Raw genomic sequence first — 26,031 nt, 5'->3', positions numbered from 1 at the left:
GGGGAGAGAGAATGAGACGGAGAGAGAGACGGGGGGAGAGAGAGAAGGACAACGTGTTTGTGTTTCCTGTATATTTCAATATGTATGTCTATGGATATGCCAATATAGAAATAGAACATGTTCAAGGAGGAGTCTGTAGGGTATTTATGTTTCTCACTACTCAACTGAGTTACCTATCAACCGTGGTATGTCATGTGGATTTTGTCAGAACTGTTTTCATGAACTTTGTTGTAGTRTTGTATACCTTGATATTGTAGAGCTGCAGTTCTGTTTTCATTATACATGATACCTGATGGCTGGGTCTGACATGTWTTATGGATGGTGTCTGAACTCAGAGTAATGTTCATTTGGTCTGTGGTAGTCAGGGATAGGCTATAGAGTTCAGAACAGACTGTTTTGTGTTCTACTCGATTCGGACTTTTACTTAGGAACGCTTCAGGCATGTTCCTCTGTTCTTCTCTGAATTKAATGTTTTTTCTTGCGCTGAGTGTTGACATTGTACAGGTGCCAAACTGTTTATTATTTTTATTGTGGGGAATGCTGTACTGAATGTTTGTGAAGTGTAATGCAATTATAGATCCTTAACAAACGTTGCTTTGACACTGCTGGTTTGTGTTATTCTGTACTGAGTTGTGAAACCAACACTGATGGGCTGTTGTGTACACACACACACACACACACACACACACACACTCACTCACTCACACACACACACACACACACTCTAAAACATACACACAGATGAGAGACATACTGTATACAGTACACAGTCCTAGACAAGCTGTTGGTCCATAGTGGAAGTGTATCAAAACTGTCTGTGTGGTCTAAGCAATTTTTAGCCTGGCTTCAAATCCTTCTCCTCTTAAATTAAGTCAGTGGTCATTTCAGCACTTCAAACAACATGTGTGGTTTTGTTTTATTGGATATGATGCATGTGTGGTCTGTTTTTATCATCTGTGCTTTGAACAAATCTTGCTGTTGCATGAAATTAGTGTTGATTGCTACACTACAAACACTCCCATTTGTATTGATTCATTGGATTCATATGTGATCTAGAATCCCCTGTATGAAAGCTGTTACAAGTTATAAGCATACAGGAGAGAAAAGTCATTTCCATCAGTAGGGAACTTCAATATCTTCAAACAATTCATGYCGGGAAAACACCAAAGTGCTGAAATGAACCGTAATGATTTAATCAATGTTTGTGGAAATCTAAACTCTAAACATCTGGTTTTTGTTTAAAGCAAATTGGGGATTACTTTGAAAAATACTTAATGATTAAGTTCCCTGAGGCATAACCTCCCAGTTAACCTATTTTAACATCTGCTATGCATATTTCTTGGTAAAATTAAGTTGCATGTTTGATTTTCTCGTCCCATTATGAGAATCAACAGAGCTCAGAGGATATGCATTACTGGAAAACATTAGCCATCAATACTATGCTATACTGTTTCCCATAATAATGACCAATCTCCCTGAGGAAGCAATCTTGTTGATCAATGTCCCTGAGAAAGCCATCTTGTTGATCAATGTCCCTGAGAAAGGCATCATGTTGACCAATGTCCCTGAGAAATTCCTGAGAAAGCATTCATGTTAGCCAATCTCCCTGAGAAAGCATCATGGACAATGCCCTGAGAAATCCATCTGTTGATCAAGTCCTGAGAAAGCCATCTTGTTGACCCAATTCCTGAGAAAAAGAGCATCATGTGACCAATGTTCCTGAAAAGCCCATCATGTGAAAACCACTCTCCCTGAGAAAGCCATCTTGTTGATCAATGTTCCTAGAAAGCATCTGTACAAAGTCCCTGATGACCATCTTTTGACAATGTCCGCAAAGCATTTGTTCAGTCCCTAAAGCATTCTTGTTCATGTTATTGTATCCACCTCTTTGATCTTGTGCTGGTCTGAACTAGAACTTCTGAACTGGTTGGAACTCACTGTGTCGTGGTCTGAACTGGGTCTGGAACTGGTCTGGGACAGTCCTGGAACCGGGTCTGAAACTCACTGGTCTGGACTGGAACTGGTCTGGAACTCGCGACTGTTCCGTCTGAACTGCAGACGGGTCTGAACGGCTGAGACTGGTCTGGACGGTCCTGGAACTGGGTCTGGAACTGGTCTGGAACTGGTCTGGACTAGGTCTGGAACTGGGTCTGGAACTCGCGGTCTGCTGGGTTGACCTGCGGGTCGAAAACTGGTTCTGGGACTGGAACTGGGTCGGAACGGGTGCTGGAGCTGCGACTGCTGGTTCTGGAAATGGGTCTGGAACTGCGAACTGTGCTGGGTACTTGAACTGGGCTGGAAAATCGACTGTGTCTTTGTCTGCCGAACTGTCGAAATGCGTTCTGGTCTGTAACTGGTCTGACAGCTCTGGGTCTGAAACTGGTCTGGAAACTCTTCTGGGTCTGAACTGCTGACTGTCGCGACGGGTCTGCGAACTGTCTGAACTGCGACTGTCGCGACCAGAAACTGCTCTGAACTACTACTGGTCTGAACTAGGTCTGAACTTCTGACTAGATCTGAACTCGACTGTCCGAACGGGTCGAAACTGCGACTGTCTGAACTGGGTTCTGGAACTGTCTGCCGACTAGCTGGAACTGCGACTGGTTCCGGAACTGGTCTGAACTGCAACGGCTGGGTCTGAACTGGTCTAAACTAGTCTAACTGGCGCTGAACTGCGGACTGTGTCTGGAACTGTCTGCGGACTAGTCTGAACTGCCACTGGGTCTAACTGGTCTGGACTAGTCTGAACGCAACTGGTCTGTCCAGAATCTGTGTCTGGAACGGCCGGGAAATGGTCGTCCAGCGACTGTCTGTAACTTGACTGGGACTGGGTCTGTTGACTCGACTGGTGTCTAACTTCCTATGAGATGCTGTTTTTCATCAGAGAAATGCATGTCCACTCCTCATTGTGACACACTGCGCCATATTTCCTCTCATCATCTAGTTACTTAGTTCCGAGTTACTTAGCAGAAACGTCCTTTCACCGCTTAAAAGTCACTCATTCAAAACATATACTAATATATAAGGTACACGCTTCAAATGATGTTCCTATCTATGGCAATCCACAACAACAATATCAAAAAAACTGGCTCCGCTAGTTCTGTATTGCTTGACGATCGAAACTAAATGTTAGTACAGAACACAGACTCACTTCCTGTTAATAAATAATACGCATAACTGATCCGTCTCTCTGATGTTCAGATCGCAAAAACCAGTTCCCCTTGTCTCATGACCCGACTTGCGTTACTAATATAGCATTCACATGCAGTAAATACCATGCTTCTGTCAACTGCTGCGTCAATATCTCTAGAACAACCATTCTGTAATTCTATCTATATGAATTGCTCTCCATCTCTACAATTGCAGAATGTTCAGGTAAATTCTCCCGGTCTTCTTGATCAGCTTTCCCCAGGTCTACGACCTAACCTGTTAGATAGGAAGCCCCAAAAACAGCCCACAACCAACACTCCAGCAACGTCAACCCCCCCTCAGAGAAACTCATCAGGACGTAACTTACTCCATCAACACCCTATTATAACGAATGTCAGGAATGCCACTATGTTGCTACCAAACCGAACATGACTCCAAAATATCACCAAAGTTAGCCGAGACCCTCTATGACACCGCCCCTCCCTCCTACTCTTGCAGCCCTCTGGATCTAGCCAACTTACCAAAGGGCCCATAGCGCCACTGTCGCCATAATACGTCTCTCACACTGACCCTGGCAGCTGAAAACAGTCACAATGTAATCATATCTCTACCAAATGGAGTGCAAATGGATAAAACAGAGAGAGAGAAAGAGAGAGAGAGAGATTTGAACCCTGCCGCCAATACCTTCATTCACATAATGCCTTTTATGGTGATGATGACCAACCCTAATCTACTCCTTCAGATTAATTCTGGCACAAAACATACATTCCCCCTGTCTGCTTTAGAAGAGAGCAATGAAAACTGAATCCCATCACCACCTAAATATTTTCTAAAACTATAGAGGTCATAGCCTGTCCTTTACACACTATGTGATCTCAAAGCCACCCTATTCCCAATATAGCCACACTACGTTGAGCACGTCCATATGCACTGCAAAGTAGTACACTATGTACGAACGGTGCCATTGCCAGCCTTCGACGTACCCAGTATCTCAAAGATAGAGCCTTCAACTATTATTTCCAGACCAATGCCATAAGACTCACTATGATGTCTCAGTTGGTGGGTCCTGAAAGATATGTAGGGCAAGGTCAGATAATTGCATAGGCAGCGTGCAACTGCCTTCCAGAACACTGATCAAACTTCTCTTACCACACATTCGCAAACTACGTATCTTGAAGTATTGACATTCTTTGGTTTCTTGAGGAGGCCATGTAACAGAGATAATCCCTGACCCACAACAGCGTAATACAAGTCTTTTGGCATGAGGAAATGAAAATTGAATAATGACCTCCATTACGTTGATGCAACAGTCAGCTTATGGTAGCTATAGGCTAATTCACCCACTTGCTTCCAACCACAACGTATTGTCGCAAAATTCATTCCAGTCACACCTATCATGCCAGAGTGACAAGTAAAACCCAGCGATGATGACAACACAAATACGAACAACCACCCACCATAGCTACTATACAACCAGAGACAGACACACATCTGGCAAAGAATAAATGCTTAGGAACATGATCGGGCTTGCCAAGATAGATGTCCACTCTGGAACAATGGAAATGACTTCCTTGCTAGCTGGTGGGAAGGTGAGGTTATCCACCTCTGAGCTCCTTGCCCAGTTGAGTGATAACCTGGCGGCTGGGTGCCCGCATAAGTCTGCTGCCTCCGTTGGCCCATCAGTCCGCTCGGCCTTACGACATGACAGACATGGCCGTAAATTGTTAAACGTCAGCGCTCCATTTATTCCACAGAGTTTGGTGTCATTGGTGGATTCGAGCAACAGCAACACTTCACATGATTAAATTACAAGCGATCTCACTGAAATCTGTGAAACAGAATTCCTCTGAAATTTATGCATACCACAACCCTAACAGAGAACATATACAAAGCTTTCTTAGAATTGATGAACATGCAAGCGATGGTCACCTAATGGTTTCTCACATATTGTTCTATAAGGTTAGTGAGGAAAACTCTCCAAACCATGTTTCAGTTCGGATTCCAAACAATCCTCCCCAAACCAAGATGATAAATAATCGTGAAGTCAAGGAAATATTTATCAAAGGGAAATTATTTAGTCATAACTATTTTAGTAATTAGGTTGCCGATATTGCTTGCATGATAATGCACAACTAAAAGCACAGTACAGTTTTGTCAGATGCAGGAAACAGAATACGTTTGTGTTCAATGTTTGATTGCCTGTTGTTCATCACTGACTCACTAAACATGTAAACTCAAATTCATAATTTCCCACACCAGCTTGTGAAACCAAGTATTTTCCAGACACACTTAACTTACAGATAGTATCAACTTGAACCCAAACAAGTTGTCAAGGAAGGAACAAAGTCCTTAGTAATTCCTAGAAGAGCCCATTAAGACATGACAGAAACAATCAGTGGGCTAATCAACACAGTTCCTCTGCTATTCAGAGGAATGCTAAGAGCAAATGTAGCCAGTACACTCACACTAGGTGTCCCTCTATCCCTCTACTCCTCTATCCCTCTACTCCTCCACCCCTCTATCCCTCTATCCCTCTACTCCTCTATCCCTCTATCCCTCTATCCCTCTACTCCTCCAACCCCTCCACCCCTCTATCCCTCTACTCCTCTATCCCTCTACTCCTCCAGCCCCTCCACCCCTCTATCCCTCTACTCCTCCAACCCCTCCACCCCTCCAGGCCTCCACCATGCAGTCTCCACCATTCCAACGCCTCCCAGAGAACTCTCTCACTCCTCTCCGTGTTTCCTGCCATTGTTCTTATCCCAGCGCCGACCGCAGGCTCCTCCCAGGATATGGGAAAAGGTGGGCTGTTAAAGCACATCGTTTCCTGTCGGCCAGYGCCGTGGAGAGGGAGGGGTGGACGGCYGGTGGGAGGGCGGGCCAGATATGACCTTTGACCCCTCAAAAGAAGCATGGCATTTTTAGGAGAATCCATCCAGGTGGAGGAATAGGCTAGTCTACAGACCAAGTAAGGGAACCTTTGAAAACGTGACGTTTCGGAATCAGGACTTGTTACATGTACAATATCTGTATACTCACTCACAAACYAAGCCTGATCGCCAACGTTATGAGTTGCACAGACCACAGCACATTTCCCATGCTTGTTCGAGTAAGGTTTCATAATCCCTGGCTTGGAAAAGTCAGCTGGATAAATCAAGTAGACTTAAGAGATTGTACGTAGCCAGAAGAGTGCAGCCAGATGTCATATTGAGCAATTAGACTGTTACTGAGTGAGGATTACCGGAGCTTCCAGTCGGCAAGATGTCAGACCTAACTTTTGGTGGTTTGGTTGTCCAATGGTCATGAGTGATTAAAGCCAAGAGGTTTTCATAGGGCCAGTATGTCTCGATGCCACAACATTAAGTGTATCTACAGTATTATACGGTATTAGAAAATACATCATATTGTGCCTATCTATCTACAAGATCTTCATTTTCAACACTGAAGCAACAACATTATGTGTTCTGATAAACAGTTGGACTGTTATGCAACCATTCTGTCAACAACCCAGTAATGAGCATGAAGAACTGAGTGTGAAGTACATAATGTAATGAGGCCTCTAACCAGTTGCCACGGAGAAGGCGTGAGAGAAGAAGACCTCCCAGTGCCACGGAGGAGAGCGTGAAGAAGAAGAACCTCCCAGTGCCACGGAGGAGAGGCAGTGTGAGAGAAGACGAACCTCCCCAGTGGCCACGGAGGAGAGCGGTGAGAGAGAAGAACCTCCCCAGATGGCCACGGAGGAGAGCGGGTGAGAAGAAGAACCTCCCCAGTGGCCACGGAGGAGAGCTGTGAGAGAACCTCCCAGTGGCCACGGAGGAGAGCTGTGAGAGAAGAAGAACTCCCCAGTGGCCACGGAGGAGAGAGTGAGAAAAGAACCTCCCCAGTGGCCACGGAGGAGAGCGGTGTGAGAAGAAGAACCTCCCCAGTGGCCACGAGGAGAGCGGTGAGAGAAGAAGAACCTCCCCGGTGGCCACGGAGGAGAGCGGTGATAGAAGTAGAACCTCCCCAGTGGCCACGAGAGAGCGCGTGATAGAAGAACCTCCCCAGTGCCACGGAGGAGAAGCGGTGTGAGAAGAAGAACCTCCCAGTGGCCACGAGGAGAGCGGTGAGAAAGAAAAGAACCTCCCCAGTGGCCACGGAGGAGAGCGGTGAGAGAAGATCCTTCCCAGTGCCACGGAGGAGAGCGGTGAGAGAAGAAAATCCTTCCCAGCATCCTTTGGATGTTTGGAGAGAGACAGGAAGGAAAGGAGTAGCTGGGAAAACTCAGCGAGGCTCCTCACCAAGCAGCTCTGTGATGAAGGAGACCCTGGTCTGGATGCCAACGTCACTGAAAACCATCAACAGGGTCAATGTACTGTAGTACTCTAAAATCCACACGGAGGATGGGCGGATACACCAACACACACACACACACACACAGAGACACACACCACACACACACGTGACCACACACACGCCCACGTGCACCCCACAGACACACACGACCCTCACACACATCACAGCGAATCACAGACAACTAATACCAAGACACCTAGTAAGCATCACGATAAGCTGGATGAGTACGATGAACTTTCCGGATTTAGACCATAAAAATGATGATAACGAGCGTGACACTTCGTCACTCGATAGTACATGTCTGGTGATACAAGAGCCTCGTATGCTGCTATGACACTGTTAAACCCTAATATATAACTGACGTGACCCTGTGTGCTCAGGATATGACAGTGATGAGACCGCGCAGAGCCTTCGCTGTCTACGAGAACCTTCAGTACACAAGAGGACGCGTCCAGCAGCTCAATATAAGAGACACTAGCACCCCACACTGTGCTCTAACTGTTGTGTGCACTTAAATCTAGCACAGTCTGTCCCAGTTGTCCCTATTCAAGTAATATACACTTCTACAAGAGTCTTACTAGCCCGATAAGTAGAGCTAACAATAATAATGACGATGTTTCATTCCCTCATCTCAATTGAGACATACTGTGTCTGACCTGTGAAACATATGAGACTGTCTCAATACGTTGTCCGCGACCTCGTCACAGTTCTAAAACAGCAGCTAAATTATTATACGAGCGTCGGTGTTACTGTTGTCAATTGAGACTTTCCAACTCAACATTCTTAAAACCTGATGCAGATCTGAACTTGTTTATCACGTTGTGTTTCTCTTGATTCTAAATGAGACATCACACGTCGACACTTCTTCAAAATATAACTTATCAAGATATCACGTGTGTTTCTCTGAGTCTAAGTGTTAGGACGACATCCACTCAACATTACTAGAAAAACATCTATCCGTCCACATGATTAAAACTATATTGCTCCTCACTTGGCACAGTTGTTTTCTGGCTTAACATTTTACTAAATCTATCAAAAGCCTGGGACCTGGGTCTTACCTAAAGTAAGTCTAGCATAAGATCTGAGACTTAGTTACAGTAGAGAACTTTAGTAGTGTTAGTACAAAGCGAGTAAGCTCAGATTAGTCTTATCGTTGAGACAGTGTGACGTCTATGTGCGTTATGCTAGTTTTCTACACATAAGTTGGTGGTTGAGAGTCTGAGTGAAAGTTACATATGATGGCGTTAAGAGTATGGAGTGGAGAGATGATAGACGAACAGAGTGTTATGTTAGTATCTAGCCGAGTAAGCTAGGGTAAACTCCTACAAGTGGAGTTGTTACACACTGCGCTTCCGTTTTATAAGGGTAGGCAATAGCCTATAAGTTATTAGGCGTTATCAGTATAGGCTTCGAGTGTTTCGAGGGAGTCCTATTCACTACTATTTGCTAGATGTATAACAGTGATAGTACATTTGTCTTTTATAGTTTAGCGGGTTTAGGTATGAGGAGGATTACAGTGGAGGATACGCAGGATTAGGTGGAGATATAGGGTGTGTAAGCAGATATAGGAGCTCCGAGATTAGGTCTCCGACGAGCTATTACAGAGAAAAGATACAACATATGCACACACCACAGAAGTGCCCCTCCACACAAAATCATGACAGTCCCAATAGAAAAAGAAATAACAAGGTTCCCAAAGAAAGAAAAGTATTTATTCATGGAGGATTAGGGGTCTTAACTAGACGCCTTTCAAGGTTATCAAGATGAGTTGAATATGTGGTAGAAGTAGGAATCCCCCAGAAGTATGAGGTTAGCAATCATCCCTCACCGAGTTAGTTTATTATCTATGTCTACGCGAATCGGGATATATTGCTAAGGTTTTTGGACATGTGACGATATCTAGGGCCCTTCGGTAAGCGCAAGAAAAGGCTTTAGAGTAACTGGGTGACAGACTAGAGATTAGGGTTATGTTAGAGTTACGGAGTAAAGAATAGAGTAGTTACAGCGTATAGCGAGTGCATAGCAGTAAATTAGAGGGAGTTATGTTAGAGGTTTACATTAAATAATAAGGGTTATTTAAGGTCTAGCGTTAGGGTTACATAGGGAGATATAGGCGTTAATTTAGGCGTTAGAGCGTTACAGTGGAGGTATAGGAAGACTATGACTAGAGCTACTTAAGATAGAGGATGCGTAACGTTATGGTTACAGATAGAATTAGGTTACGTTAAGAGTACAGTAGAACTTCGGACACCTTAGGTCATGTACCATGCCGAAAACCCTCTGATAACAACCATTCAACTCCTGTTCAACTCACACACAGTCCCAAGCCGTCGTCATGGACAGACCACTCACTCGCCTGACACAGCCCACAACACTGTCACAACACGTCACCTGCCCATTCACCCCTAAACCCCCGCTCACGCACCCTATACCCACAACCAAACACACAACAACACCACAACATCTTCAACACACACACACCACACCCAACCACCACAACACACCACACAACACTAACCAGTTCTCATGACCACTTTGTTCACGTTGAGCAGTATCAAACTGCCCTGTCATAAAACAAAACAGCCATCAATCTGATATCTACACACATCAGATCGATGACAACTCAAATCTATCTATGGTACGACACACACACACCGGCCACCCACTATCGAGGTCCAATGATTTGTAAAATCATGATGCATTTTTATGCACCATGCTTATTGTTTGTGTAGTGTACGCTGCTGTCAATTCGCTTGAGTGAATTGTGCAAATGCCTGTGAATTGCGTGTAGCGTCAGTTGCGCTGTTTGTGTTTGTCTGTGTGTGTGTGTGTGTGTGTGGTTGTGTGTCGGTGCGTGCGTGCGTGCGTGCTGCGTGCGTGCGTGCGTGCGTGCTGCGTGCGTGCGTGTGTGTGTGTGTGTGTGTGTGTGCGCTGTGTTTGAACCTGATGTTGTATTCTAATGAGGTCAGTTATTCTCAGTCATTATATTTCCCTCCTAGCTCTGGCCTTTCCTGTGACCCCCAGTCTCCAAGCTCTGGAGAGGCGTAGAGCACTGCCTATGTGGTGAAAAAAAATAAACATTAGTGTCAGTGTGTGACCAACCTCTCGTGTTTAACATATACATTGTCTCGAAGGCGTCTAGTAGACACTTAAGATAATATATATTTCCTTTCTTTGGACACAAATGAATTTCCTTAACAGTGGGACGGCTCCTACACCATTGGATGGGCAGGACAGGGCAAAACACCATGGGGTTCGGGTCAAAAGTCCCCAGATGTCCCTACATTCCTCACATGTCCTGCCTCCGTGGGATCCAATCCTGGCTTTCTCAACTATACCTCCCTCTGTCCATCTCCTCCTCACAGCAATAAAACAGTTAAATTACATTTATGCAATTCAGCTAGTTTGATGTCCTGAATGACAGCAATATATAGCCTGCTACCTTAAAGGGGAGTGGAAACACTTTAGGAAGTTTACAGTTAGCTGGCGTTCTAAATCCTAGTGTTTCCATTCCCCTTTAAGATTAAATTCAACGTCACATTAGTGCAGAAAAGAAGAAAGTCACCCCAGACACAGTTGAGACAGTCCTCTATAGACCACAGTCAGACCACAGTATGAGACAGTCCTCATATAGCCACAGTCAGACCACAGTATTGAGACAGTCCTCTATATAGTACCACATCAGACCACAGTATTGAGACAGTCCTATATATAGAAACCACAGTCAGACACAGTATGAGACAGTCCTCTATATGTACCACAGTCGGACCACAGTATTGAGACAGTCCTCTATATAGTACCACAGTCAGACCACAGTATTGAGAGTCCTCTATATAGTACCACAGTCAGACCACAGTATTAGACAGTCCTCTATATATGTACCACAGTCAGACCACAGTATTGAGACAGTCCTCTATATAGTACCACAGTCAGACCACAGTATTGAGACAGTCCTCTATATAGTTACAACAGTCAGACCACAGTATTGAGACAGTCCTCTTATATAGTACCACAGTCAGACCACAGTATTAACAGTCCTCTATATAGTACCACAGTCAGACCACAGTATTGAGACAGTCCTCTATATAGTACCAGTCAGACACTACACAGGGGCTTTTCAAAACACACAGAAACAGAATTCCCCTCTTGCTTTGTTGTATATTAGTATTAAAGTGTTCTCTTAAAATCTCTTTAATTCTCCTTTTGTGAAAATTAAAATAGGTCCCTCATCTAAAAATGAAAGTTTCAACAGACATAGCCTGCGGGTCATAGCCGGCTCCGAGTGAAACCCAGAGAGCGTCACTTTTTTAAGACCGGTGGAGACGAGAGTGCGACCCTGCAACATGTGCTCACTGAACTTTAGCTCCTTCTCTTCCTGTAGGATGCTCCTCACTCTGACTGAGAGAGCCACACACAATACAGACAATGAGAGCTGGAACAACCGATGCATCAGCCTTAGTTTTGGCCCAAACTCCAGAGAGAGAGGTGTGCATGCAGCCACTGCCCACTTTGGAAGGTACAGATACATGAATCAATACCAATACTCTTTCTCTGTGTGTGTGTGTGTGTGTGTGTGTGTGTGGTGTGTGTGTGTGTGTGTGTGTGGTGTGTGTGGTGTGTGTGTGTGTTGTGGTGGTGTGTGTTGTGTGTGTTGTGTGTGTGGGTGTGTGTGTGTGTTGTGTGTGTGCGTGTTACTATACTTGTGAATAGGTAAAAATAACAAACACTTGACCAACTGGACATTCTGTTGGTCCCCACAAGGAAAATGCTATTTCTAGGGATTTTGGGTTAAGCTTAGAATTAGTGTTAGGGAGAATTAGACTAGGGTTAAAGTCAGGTTTAGGTTAGAGATTAGGTGTTAAGTTAGGTTTATGGTTTGGTTAAGGCTAGGACTAGGGTTAAAGGTTAGTGTTTAGGGTTAGGGAAAAATAGGATTTTGAATGGAATCAATTGTGTGTATCTACAAGTTAGGTAAAGAAGTGTGTGTGTGTGTGTGTGTGGTGTGTGGTGTTGTGTGTGTTTGTGTGTGGTGTGTGGTGTGTGTGTGTGTGGTGTGTTGGTGTGTGTGTGTGTGTGTGTGTGTGTGTGTGTTTTGTGTGAGAAAGAAAAAGAGAGATATTTGTCATAGTTACAATACATAGGGGAAAAGTCTTAGGAATCCATTCTGCAAACAGTCTTCAATGGAAAAAGTTGTTGTGACATCAGTGGTAGATTTTACAGGACTGTAAATAATATAGCCTAACACCAGTTGGGTCTTTGGGTGACAAGTGTAATTTGCTATCAGATGGTGTTGTGATTGTTTCTAAAACTCTCAAGCACATGCTGCGCATGAACACAGACTCACTCACAACACTCTGAAATATGATTTGCTGGGCTAAAATCTGGTTCCTAACCATCTACAGTAAACAACGTTATAACATGCTAATATCATGGTATGTGCTTATTACCAATTGTACTGGCTGCAGTAACCTATTGGTTGAGCATTGGGAATGTGAAAGGTTGCTGGATCGAATTCCCTGAGCTGACAAGGTAAAAAATCTGTCGTTCTGCCCCTGAACAAGGCCACTGTAGCCGCCATTGTAAATACGAATGTGTTATTAACGTCTTGCCTAGTAAATAACGTTTTTTTTAAATAGCATGTAATATCGCATGAATTCACAAGGGGCACACATTACCAAGACATCTTCCGAATTACCATGACTACGGCAAACAGTGTCTATTAGTTGTTGTTGCTGCTTACGTCAGTTTCAGAGCATTTAACAATAAACTAGCTAGCTGCATAGTTAGCTACTAAAGTTTAAACCTTTGCTGATATAGCAGGGCACGCACGTCGACTTAGTATGAAGACATTGCTCTAGTCTTCTCTCCTCTCATCGTCTTCCCTAGAAATTCTGTGAGAGTTGTGTTATGTTCAGGAAAACTGTCTGAAGAATACCGTGAGTGATGCCGTTAGCTGCACCAAGACGAGGCCCTGAACAGACCATTTCATCCTGAAAGAGTATGTCCGACCGGATTCCTACTCAAAGAGGAGGGAAACCCAAAAACTTCAAAGTAGTAGCCTGCATGTGCAACATCCTAACTTGACATCATCAACATTATAGTCCTATTTACATTTTGACACACGAAATACTTTCTTATTCTTTATCAGGTAGCTATTTTTCATATTCCACAGTGTTCTTGGGAGACCCTCATACATGTACCTGTTCAACATTCCACAAAGAGAAGACCTCTGCAAACACATCTGCTGGTAATAATGAAGAAAACATACCGATCACACATAAAGATCTCATCTGAAAAAATTATACTTTCATTGTAGGGTTTTATTGAGGAAATTCCGACTGCCTAGAGAACATGAATGTAAGTTTCACTTAGACATAACATAGGCTACAATGCATATGCCAAATTGCAATTCAAACCCTAGGCACTCTGTAGAAATGATTGGATTTTTAACAGCATATCCTTAAACTCTACTGTGCKCTCTGGTATGTACACTTGCAGATTGCTTCCAGCAGGTCCTGGTTGAAAGGCAGATCCTGGAGCTGCTACAGGGTTTACACAGGAGCAGAACCCCCCGGCCTGTACACCCACCCTGCTCTGAGGCTGACCCTAACCCCAGACCAGACCCAGCCGAGGGGGTCAGACAGAAGGAGATCGAAGCCGAGGATGTGTGTCCCATCTGTCAAGAGGAGTTGCTGGGGAAACGYCTGCCTGTGTCTTACTGCAGGTCAGATCATCACGTGGATTATAATGTCAACKCACTTACTGGGACACCCTTGGTATACCTATTAAATGCTTACTAGATCTTAATGATATGATGGAGAACACAAAGGAAAGTGATTTGAGGATAGGGGAAATGTGCCTGAACTGACCTACTGTTTTACTGCAACAACAGGGGAACATGTGAGTGGGAGGGAAAACGCCTTCTGCCACCAACTGTCATCCCCTATGTCTTCCCACTCAGGTTCGGCTGTGGCAACAACATCCATATCTCCTGTATGAAGGTGTGGGCAGACCACCAGGCACGTCCGGAGGGGGAGGGGGAAGCCATGGTGAAGTGCCCGCTGTGCCGGGAGGACTTTGGGCTGGTCAAGCTGCTCCTGGAGCAGGTGAGGAATGTGGCTAAGCTCCACACAGCTGCTGAGCGAGAGAGGCCCGACAGACACCTCGGGGTGCTCTGCAACAACTGCAGGGTCTGCCCCATCACTGGCAAGTGCTTCAAGTAAGTCTTGTTGTCATAATMCCCAGGGCCAATAGACCTTGAGCTCGAATTTACATACTTTTCCCCCATCCACTTACCTATACTGTTATGGATCAACTTTTCATGTCTATGACTTCCCTTTAGGTGCACAGTCTGCCGGTACTATCACCTTTGCGAGGACTGTATAAGAAGGTGCTGTCACCCTCAGCATCCGTTTGCCATACGTACGGTAAGCAGTCTTCAGTTAGACTCTGTGAGCATTTCTGCATATATTTGTGTCAGGAAGTAGACATGATAAACTTATGACATCAGCTATTATGTCCATCAGAAAAGGACTGAGAAGTGGCTGTCCTTGGGTCAGCGTGTGTTCAACACACTGGGTGAACCACGTGAGATGACCACTCAGTCAGTGGGTGACAGGTGAGCACTGGAATCTCTGTAAGAACCCTGTATAAATAGATTATTATGCTCAGTGTCTGAACACCCTGAATGACATTGAGACAGTGCTAAAATGCAAAGATGTTGTCACACATACAGGCTGTTACACTTTACAACCTGCTGCAATAAGCATTGTGATTCATATTTAAGTGCAGTTAATTACATTATTATTTTAATAGATGTTTTATTGTCACATACACCAGATAGGAACAGTGAAATATGTTGTTTTACAGGGTCAGCCATAGTAGTACAGCACCCCTGAAGTAAATTAGGGTTAAGAGCCTTGCTCAAGGGCAGAGATTTTTTCACTGGTATTCGAACCAGTGACCTTTCGGTTACTAGCCCAACGTTCTAACRGCTGAGCTACCTGCCGTTAAAATATAGCCCATGAGTCTCTGGTTTCCTTTCCCCCTTCAGCATGATTCCTGTTGAGAGTGACCCACTGCCAGAGCACCTGGTCAGAAGCCTCCTTTCAGTCAGGGTGAGGAGAGGCTGCCCCCTGCTGGACCCTGGGCAGCAGTGTAGGATCTGCCTGAAGAGCTTCCAGCAAGGGCAGCAGGCCAGACACCTGCCCTGCCATCACAGGGTAAAGACTTAACTCAAATGATCCTGTCACCGCCAAGTAAAGAGTTAGGTAAACGGGCCCTGACATGTTCTGCCACCACAAGGTTWAGAGTCAGATAAACTGCCCTGACCTGGGCCTCCCGAGTGGCGCGGTGGTCCAAGGCAATGCATCACCCTTCTTTGGACACTGTGTTAACTAACCTCCAGACGAGCTTCAATGCCATACAACTCTCCTTCCTTGACCTCCAACTGCTCTTAAATGCATGCTCTTCAACCGATGCTGTCCACACCTGCCCGCCCGTCCAGCATCACCACTCCTGACGGTTCTGACTTAGAATATGTGGACAACTACAAATACCTAGGTGTCTGGTTCAACTGTAAACTCTCCTTCCAGACTCACATTAAGCATCTCCAATCCAAAATTTAAATCTAGAATCGGCTTCCTATTTCGCAACAAAGTATCCTTCACTCATGCTGCCAAACATACCTCTTAAAACTGCCTATCTACCGATCCTTGACTTTGGCGATGTCATTTACAAAATAGCCTCCAACACTCTACTCAGCAAATTGGATGCAGTCTTTCACAGTGCCGTCCGTTTTGTCACCAAAGTTCCATTACTACCCACCACTGCGACCTGTACGCTCTCGTTGACTGGCCCTCGCTTCATATTCGTTGCCAAACCCACTGGTTCCAGGTCATCTTAAGTCTTTGCTAGGTAAAGCCTCACATTATCTGAGGTCACTGGTCACCATAGCAGCACCCACCTGTAGCACGCGCTCCAGCAGGTATATCTCACTGGTCACCCCAAAGCCAATTCCTCCTTTGGCCGCCTTTCCTTCTAGTTTCTGCTGCCAATGACTGGAAAGAACTGCAAAAATCACTGAAGCTAGAGACTCATATATCCCTCACTAACTTTAAGCACCAGCTGTCAGAGCAGCTCACAGATCACTGTAAATAGCCCATCCAACTACCTCATCCCATACTGTTTATTTATTTATTTATTTATTGCCTTACCTCCCTTATCCTACCTCATTTGCACACACACTGTAATAGACGTTTCTATTGTATTATTGACTGCATGTTTGTTTATTCCATGTGTAACTCTGTGTTGTTGTTTGTGTCGCACTGCTTTGCTTTATCTTGGCCAGGTCACAGTTGTAAATGAGAACTTGTTCTTCACTAGCCTACCTAGTTAAATAAAGGTGAAAAATATAAAAAATAGCTGTGCCACTAGAGATTCTGGGTTCGAGTCCAGGCTCTGTCGCATCCAGCCGCGACCGGGAGACCCATGGGGCGGCGCACAATTGGCCCAGGGTCATCCGGGTTTGGCCGGCAGGGATGTCCTTGTCCCATCTCGCACTGCGACTCCTGTGGTGGGCCGAGCGCAGTGCACGCTACAGTCGCCAGGTGTACGGTGTTTCCTCTGACACATTGGTGCGGCTGGCTTCCGGGCTAAGTGGGCATTGTTGTCAAGAAGCAGTGCGGCTTGGTTGGCTTGTGTTTCAGAGGACGCATGGCTCTCGACCTTTGCCTCTCCGAGTTCGTATGGGAGTTACAGCGATGAGACAAGACTGTAACTACCAATTGGATACCACGAAATTGGGGAGAAAAAAAACGGGGTAAAAGAAAAATAATTTAATAAACTGCCTCACCTGCTCTGCCACCACAAGGTAAACAGAGTAAGTCTAAAGTGGGTGATGCCCTGTCTTTAACCCTAAGGCCCCCAAAACCAAAATACAAAAATTCTTGACATTTTTTTATTCTGGACTAGTTTGAGTACGTTCTGAATGGATGAACTGGTTCCTGATATGGACGGCGAGAGCAGTAACTGAATTTGATCCATCTTTGTCCCCTACTACAGTTCCACACAGACTGTGTCGACCCGTTGCTTCGGAGGTCCAACTCCTGCCCTCTGGACGGATACGTCATCTACAACCCCCTAACATGGAGCAGGGGTGGGGGAAGGGAAGACCCAAGCTGCCCTCCTCCCTTGACCATCCAAAGCTCACAGAGCAGCACAGACTGGAGCTGTTTGTCCCAGGAGTAGCTCTGCTGGACAGGGCAGCCAGGGTGGTTCCTTCCCTGAGTATGTTCAGCTCTGAGGGCTCAGCCGATGCCCTAGTACCTCTCCCTCAGGACACTATGGTTGTCGGCTTACAAGGTCTACGCATCATTACAGTGAACATTGAGAGCATGGAGGGTGGAACAAGCGGGACAAGAAGGATGGAACCAGTCAAATCAGTCATTCTTAACAAGAGCCTTTCCTCCCAGCATCTAAGGAGACGTGTCTAGAGTGAGGTTGGGACGCACCAAGTCAAGCTCCTCGACCAAGAGTTTGGCCCAAAACAATGCTACCTCAACTAACAGGCTGGGTGGGGTCTATGGAGGGACGGGAAGGGCCCAGCCGAGTCTGTTTGTGGGTGTAAACAGGCCAGACAGGGACATGACTGCTGCTGCTGCTCAGCCCAGAGCTGTCATCACCCTGTGAGAGCCAGGCCCCAGTGGAAGCTGAGACCCAGGGTACCCAGACCAGGCACAGGAGACAGCCAGCAAGCCACAGGCCTGAGGATGACAGGGGTACTGATCAATGCTCCACACCAGGGAGAAAAGGAGTGAGTTGGATTTTAGAACATATTTTGTTGTGAACAGACTACTGCTTTTGACTATATAGGTATTGAGTATGGTACAGTCGTACTACTTAAGAGTCGTTTTTTTATACAGTGCATTCAGAAAGTATTCAGACCCCTTGACTTTTTCAACATTGTTATGTTACAGCCTTATTCAAAATTGATTAAATAGTTTTTTCCCCCTCAGTTGTACTAGTGTTTTTTTCTACATAAAGAAAATGGATAACAGTTTTTGTTTATTTTGCTTGTTGCTCAGCTCTTGGTTAGATATCTACACTGCACAGCTATGTGTTCCTTCACCTAAGTCTGTTTGGCTTTCATTTCCCTGTGTTTTTATATGTGCTATTTTCATTGACAGTTTTTCAATTCGCTTAGCAGAGCTTGTTTTAAACAAATGTCAAAATGAAATACAAAATGAACTTTTACCTGGACATATAAAGTACAACAGACATACTACCCATAATAAAAACAAAAGTTTTAAAATTTTTTTTATTTTTATTATCAGTCTATTTACATTTTCAGCTTGCCGTTTTTCATTTAAGACACATTGAAGCAGTGATGGCCCAGGTGATGTCAAAATGACTAAAGGAACCACGCCCCTGTGTTTTTATTTTAATCCCCGCCCCCGCAGGAGGCCTTTTGCCTTCTGGTAGGCCGTCATTGTAATAAGAATTGTTCTTAACTGACTTGCCTAGTTAAATAAAGGTTAAATAAAAATGAAAACCATCAGTCCAGACTAAACACGCTGTTGCGCGGTAATATTCCTCTTCTCATCCTGTGTGGTTGGACATCATGACTCTGAGTTGTAACGGTTAACACATGACCATTGAGAACAGTGACTGTCACTGGTGGCAGTTCGACCAGCGCGTCCTCAATGTCCTTCAGAGACTCTCTCCCCTCCCACCTTCCTGGCAGAACATTTCTGATGACAYGGTCCTCTACAGTGAACACCCGGCTGACCAGATCATCAGATTGTATGGAGAGCTTCCCTCTAGTTATYCTTCCCATCAGGGATAGTATGTACGACATAGGGCAATGCTTACAAGTCACCATCTTTTCAGTGGTGTCCACCCTCTCCAGTGGGTGTGCTTCTGGGCAAGTGTACTCTTGGGACAACCAGTATCCAATGATTTTCCCCTCAAACTTCTCAGGCTGTACCATGTCGTGTGGCAGATCGCATTTCCTACCACTGGCCACGTTGACCAGAGTAGATTCTGGTGTTGTGTTCAGCACGGTTTTACCCCCATACTTAACAACAGAAACATTGGTGACCCGGTACCATTTCCCCTCTTCAACCGTGTTTTCACGACCCCACACGGTCAGGTTTGTGAGTGTAGTTGAATCATCTACAATATGACCGACTAGGTATTCCACCATGGGCATGCTTTTGTTAAATCTTGTTTTACAATGGCCCTCTTTCACTTTCTGAATCACCTCCACTGTAACGTTCACCTACAATGCAAGAAAAACACCAAAAGGAGAAATACATTACAGGGCASTGAACTAGACAAGGTTAGAGTTCAAACATACAGTACTTCATTGATAGTGAATTATTATTATTATTATAGCTACCTTCTGTTTTACAGCATTTTCTGTGTTTTCTTTGTCCTCTTGAAGGTCAGCTAGGGCCACATCCTTGAYCCTCCCGTCAAGGTCGCTGTTGAATTTGAAGGGTAAATCTTCGAGGATGGAAAATGTGGATGTGTATGTAAACATTATCTTCATCTTGTTGTTTCTGCTTATGGATGGCTGGAGCACCACTTTCACCAACTTCACTGGAGTTCTGCAAAAACATGCATTATAAAATATTAATAACAGATATTCCTAATCACATAGCACTCAAAGCCTTTGCAGAGCACTTYATACACAACTTACCTGCGACTCTCTGCTGTGGCAAAGCGGTCTCGCAGCTGCGGCTGAAAAACTATCAGATTCCTGCTCTCATCTTCTTGCTGTAAAACGGCATTGAAATATCCTGTCTTCTTCCCTCTCTTCACTGCTGAGACATTGTGGATGTAACCGCAGGCCTTGATTACTTCCGGCAAATTCCCCATTATGGAGCCTATTGGAGGGACAAAATGCAGTATTTTAAAGGAAATACATCTAGGCTATAGCATGTATAACCTAGATATTCAGAGTCAGGGATACTCAGTTTGAGATTAGAATTTTAATAGGCGCATGTTGGCACAATAAACTCCACAACAGTCAGCAACATTCTAGACTAGATTGATGGGCAGGGCTGTACCTGCTCTGATGCTTGGTGGGCCTTGGTCAGGGGCACTAGTGGGTCTTTGAAGGTGGTCCAGTCCAGCTCTTTGAGTCTGGGGAAGTTTGCGATGATCTCTTGCTTATGCAGAAGGGCCACAAAACCATGGCAGTACTCCTCTCCTCTCTCTCAGCATGTCCAGTAGCTTGATGACTGTAGTCTCTGGAGGCTGACTGGATTGCAGGTGGTTGAGGTTGTTGTATTCACGCTGCTCCACAAGTTTCTTTGAATGGGCGTACTGGAGAATATTGTCGGGTTCCGCTGACAGAATCTCTGTCAGGAGCGGCTTATTCTCCAGCAGAAACTCCTTTGCCATTCTTCTCTGGGGTGGTTGGCTGTTCTTGGCCTAAGTTGGTTTCCTCCTGGGGACTCAAGTTAAGGCTGTGTTCAGCAGGACACAACGGCGTGCAACTTTTGATTGAACGGAAAACTGTGCTGTTCTCAKCGGTCGGGCAACACACCGCCACAACCACCAAACAGGAGCAGAGATACCGCAAAGAATGGTTGGGGAGAAGCGTGTCGTTCAGGCACGTAGTAAAACGTTTAATATACTGAACACAGCCCTGCTTCATTGGCTGGTAGAATCTACTTCCTATTAGCCGGAGAGGTACYGCTTGTTGTCATGGCAGGGTCTATGGGTGCTGGTCAGGTGAAATCAAACTAGCACCTGGAGAACGAGATGGAACAACAGGTTAATTACTGTGTCAAGTCAAAAAATACAGTGAGTGACAGCTGTGTTTAAGAGTGGTATCAGGCAAAAGACTATGATGCATGGTTAGTACACTACTACTGGGTTATAGCTAGGATATTAGCCTACATGATATTGCTATGATTATATTGATCTCTTGTCTTGCCTCTTTAGGGTATCAAAAGGTGAAAAGTAATATCGCTCACTGGAAAGCCACCTTGACATACAAGGCGTTGTAATTAACAAAGGTAGGTGAAGTAGTCGGGTATGCCTTCCCTAATCTATAATTAATACACGGCTATTTGAGCCACAACAGACAGCCGGTGCACAAGAGCAAAGAGTATTCACCCACACAAAACTAGRAGAAGGATGGTCTCTTTAACAAGCTGATAATACCGGTTCGTTTCAACGTTTTGTATGTTTTTTTTCAACAAAGTAAGTCATGATATTTTGTATATTATTAGTWATGTCACTTTTAACCCAAACTATAAGATGGTTTTGCAGAAATGTTTGTAAACAATCTATAGCTTCAAAATGTTTCAAGCTATGATATTGATGTCATATAACTACCATATTGATGTCAACTAAATATGAATTTGATGTATATAATTGCATACTGGATGTGTCCGTGCATCCATAACTACATATAATTCAGAAGTTGAGCACAGAATATCACCGGAAGGGGGTGACCGTTTGGCCCTGAACAAACACAAGCAAGCTGTTGCCTGCGCGGCGCACACAGCACCCGCAACAACTTAAAATATACGACGGGAACGTCGAGGAGAGAACCGGCGCCGGAGAGAGCTTAGCAGACATTTAATCCATTTTAGCCTGAACATCTACTCTACCACACGACACCGCACCACATACCCATCATTAACAATACCAATCCATTAACAAGACTAATCGAACGTAAGCGGTTAGCTTCAAACGTGGCCAGTAAATTAACGTAGGGAAGAGGTCACGAGTCCGCTAATCGGAATCACGTCGGGCCACGAATCCCTACCCCCCCCCACACCGTGAAATGGAGTTCAGGCTAGGGTTAGTAAGGGATTATTAACGTTAGACGGGTTCATGAACCGAGAAGCAATAGTTACTTACCCAGCTTCTCATGCTACGAATTGACGCTCTCATTCACTCCACGCAACAGCGCTCTCACATCGCACAAAGAAAAGAAGGTTCCTTCTGATCCGCTACAGCGAACTCAACATAAGCGGCACTACAGACATATACGCCGGGCTGTGGACGCAGCAGTCGTGTTCTCTTTCTTCTGTATCCCATGTCGTTGCCAGCAAATTTTACATTTAGGCATGAGCGGCAACACCTAGTCGCCGGTAGGGCGGTGTTAATCTCGAGTATACAAGTGTCGTGATACAAAAATACAAGGGGAACATTCTTCCGAAAATCATGCTTATCATAAACAAATACTCCTTCATACAATAAATATCACAAACAATCGGTATAACAAGTTTGCAGTAAAATCTCTACACCGACCAGGTACTCCTTGGCAGCGAACCAGCTACGACAACACTCATTAAAAACCATACCCTATTGCCACACTTGACCGTACCTGCTCTGCAGCAGCCGACTGCTGTGAGGAACTTGACACCAGACCATCACCAATGTACATCACCATCACTAACTCTTCTGAAAGTCACAATCTCATACTACGAGCAAATACTCCTGTCAGCTGCCACCACAGACACCGTATTTTGCTGTGATACGTTCATTTCTCAATACCGTTGATAACATGCTTGAAAAATAAGAAGCCACCTACTGAAGCATAGAATACCATGGCCCTACTTCCTCGTGCTGGCACAAAATCTACTCCGCACTGGGACTCTCTCAGGACCCTCACCTTGACCCATCTCTCGACTTGCTTCACCGCTCAGCATAACAGCTCTGCACTACTCTGACTCTGAGCCTCAACCTGCCTCTTCGCACAGGACACTCCGATCCCGCAGGAACATCAGGGCCACCCTACATTGACAACACATTACTCACCAAACTTCAAGTCCTGTCATGCCCTCCGGCAACACTACGCACGGCTTGGAATCTCCCTCTACACTCTCGGGACATGACCACAACGGGCACCCTGCAACACTGCAGTGGACGGCACACAAGGTAGCTAAACATAATAACTGATGTATTCTAACATGACTTTGTCGGGTTAAAGGACACTGACTCAACTCAGAGGACTGACAAGTGGACTCCGCGTTCACCACACGCTCCCGACAGGCTGCGTCAACAACCAACGGGTCGCACAACAAACACAATCGTCAACTTCAATGCTCGCACCCACACTTAACGCTAAGCCAAAAAATCCCTCTCAATGTGACTGTTCCTAAGAGCAAAGCCGAGAGAAACAGTCTGGCCGGCTTCAGTGGGGGTAAGTGTGTGTGTGATATCATAGCAAATGAGTATTATCCCTGGTCCAAAGGAATGATTTACGAACCTATGCTTAATGATGTCTGATTCAACTGCACACAACTCCTTTCTCACGCACACTTGAAACCGCAAATAGGATCGCCAAAGACAAAGGTCAGTTTCTCATCCGACTATAAACAGATTCTTCTTAATGACCAACAGATGCCAAGCTCAGGTTTCCAAGCCTTCACACACTTGCCATTCACTTAAATCGCCTATTCATTCCATTCCCTCAGAACTCATCAAACCAACGCTGCTTTCTCATCTCTTCAATATCTTCTCTCTCTTTCCACCTAGAAGGCCATTCCTTTCAGAAATCCAGGTCTGTGGCCTGTCTAATATATGCCAGTTCTGTTCCATGGTTCCTCCTACACCGTGCATACATGGCTCTCTCTTCTCCGCGATAATTTCAATTCGGTTGGCTAACAACAAATCTAGTCGCGATATCCATCGACACGGTTATTGTGTCCACATCATTCGAGTGGCTGTTAATTTTAGATTTTTTTGAATAAGGCTTAGACCTTGTAAGTTATGTGTGTAAATGCCTCATGCACTCTTTACTTCAGGCGCAAGCGTGAAGACCCTCATGGATATGGATAGCATTGGTGAGTAATATTCATGGTTAGGGTCAGAGGGTAGTGTCGAAAGGACTTATTGCGATTCTGTTTAATCGTCTGTTGGCATTGTGCCAGCCCTGCCATGCATTCCGATATCTACATACCAGTGGGGAGAACAAGTATTTTGATACACTGCAGATTGCAGGTTTTCTACTGACAAGCAATAGAGGTCGTAAATTTGTCTCATAGGTACACTTTCAACCTGGTGAGAGCCGTAATCGTAAAAAAAATCCAGAAAATGGACATTGTATGGATTTTTGAAGTAATTAATTTGCATTTTATGGGCAGACATAAGTAGTTGATCACTTACCACCAGTAAGAATTCCGTCTCGCAGACCTGTTGTTTTTCTTTAAGAAGCCTCCTGGTCTGCACTCATTACCTGTAATTAACTGCAACCTGTTGAGACCGTTCCCTTGTATAGAAAGACAACTGTCACACACCAATCAAACAGAATCCAACTCTCCACAATGGCCCAGACCGAGAGAGCTGTGTAGGGACATCAATGGATAAATTTGTAGACCTGCACAAGGCTGGGAATGGGGACAGGACATAGGGAAGCACTTGGTGAGAGGCAACCAGACTGTGGCGGCAATTAATTAGAAAATGGAAGAAGTTCAAGACTATGGTCGAATCCCTCGTCTGGGGCTGCCGATGCAAGTTTCACCTCGTGGGGCACAATGATAGAGAAGGGGAGGATAGCCCAGAATACATCGGCAGGACCGGTCATGATGACCTGAAGAGAGCTGGACCACAGTCCTAAAAGAAAACCATTATACCACTAAGCCGCATGATAAAAATCCGCCAGCGCAGGGCAAGGTCCCTGCCAGCACGCAGATGTCCCAGGCCGTCTGAAGTTCCCAATGACCTCTGGATGATCCGAGGAGGAATGGGAGAAGGTCATGTGGTTCTGATGATGACACAATAGAGCCTTTTGCCTAGAACTCCAACTCGGGTGTTTGGATGAGAAGAAGGATGAGTACAACCCAACACACACACAACACACAACACAACACGAAGCAGGAGATGAAACATCATTCTTTGGGAATGCTTTCTGCAAAGGGGACAGGACGACGACACCCGTATTGAGGTAGGATGGATGGGACGATGGTATCGGCAAGTCTTGCCAACAGCCTGCTCCCATCAGTAAGAAAGCCGATTGAAAGATTGGGTCGGGGCTGGTCTTCGAGCATGACAACGACCCAAAACACAGCCAGGGCAACTAAGTGAGTGTCCGTAAGAACATCTCAGGTCCTGGAGTGGCCTAGCCAGCTCTCCAGACTGAAACCCAAAGAAAAGTTGAGTGGACTGCAAGTCGTATTGCCCAGCGACAGCGCGAACCCTGACAGGATCTGGAAAGGTCTGTATGGAGGAGTGGCAATCCTGCTGCAGTGTGTTGCAAACCTGGTTCAGAAACTACGGAAAGTATGATAGCTGTAATTGCAAACAAAGTTTCTGTACCAAAATTAAGTTTCTGCTTTTCCTGAGGTAGCAAATACTTATGTCATGCAATAAAATGCAAGTAATTACTTAAAATCAACAATTGATTTTCCTGGATTTTTTTGTGTTAGATTACGTCTCTACAGTGAAGTGTACCTATGATAAAAGTAAGACCGTCGTACAATGCTTTGTAAGTAGAAACCTGAAAACCGGCAGTGTATCAAATACGTGTTCTCACCCATCTGTATAAGTGCTAGTCGTGGTCCATGGCCTATTTTCCCG

The 26,031-nt window shown here is 45.0% G+C and overlaps 2 protein-coding genes across 2 annotated transcripts; one reads left to right on the top strand and one right to left on the bottom strand.

The window, feature by feature from the left end:
* Positions 1-13,661: 13,661 nt before the first annotated feature.
* LOC111958478 (E3 ubiquitin-protein ligase ZSWIM2) lies at positions 13,662-18,394 on the top strand. Its single transcript, XM_023979736.3, is given in 11 exon segments — positions 13,662-13,732; positions 13,802-13,842; positions 13,984-14,209; positions 14,447-14,704; positions 14,828-14,912; positions 15,012-15,103; positions 15,539-15,707; positions 17,548-17,650; positions 17,653-17,965; positions 17,967-18,186; positions 18,189-18,394. Coding segments are annotated over 11 exon segments (1,674 nt in total). The 5' UTR covers positions 13,662-13,679; the 3' UTR covers positions 18,303-18,394.
* A 389-nt stretch (positions 18,395-18,783) lies between these two features.
* LOC111958482 (uncharacterized) lies at positions 18,784-20,661 on the bottom strand. The gene is made up of 4 exons (XM_023979741.3): positions 20,559-20,661; positions 20,189-20,375; positions 19,886-20,096; positions 18,784-19,765 (listed from the first exon to the last, which is right to left on the bottom strand). The coding sequence occupies exons 2-4, from the start codon at positions 20,365-20,367 to the stop codon at positions 19,040-19,042; spliced, it is 1,116 nt and encodes a 371-aa protein (XP_023835509.1). The 5' UTR covers positions 20,368-20,375; positions 20,559-20,661; the 3' UTR covers positions 18,784-19,039.
* Positions 20,662-26,031: the final 5,370 nt, after the last annotated feature.

The sequence above is a fragment of the Salvelinus sp. IW2-2015 genome, linkage group LG34, assembly GCF_002910315.2.
Source record: "Salvelinus sp. IW2-2015 linkage group LG34, ASM291031v2, whole genome shotgun sequence".
In the NCBI taxonomy this organism is placed as follows: Eukaryota; Metazoa; Chordata; class Actinopteri; order Salmoniformes; family Salmonidae; genus Salvelinus; species Salvelinus sp. IW2-2015.
The sequence above is the reverse complement of the archived record's forward strand: the minus strand, read 5'-3'. Positions and strand labels throughout refer to the sequence as shown.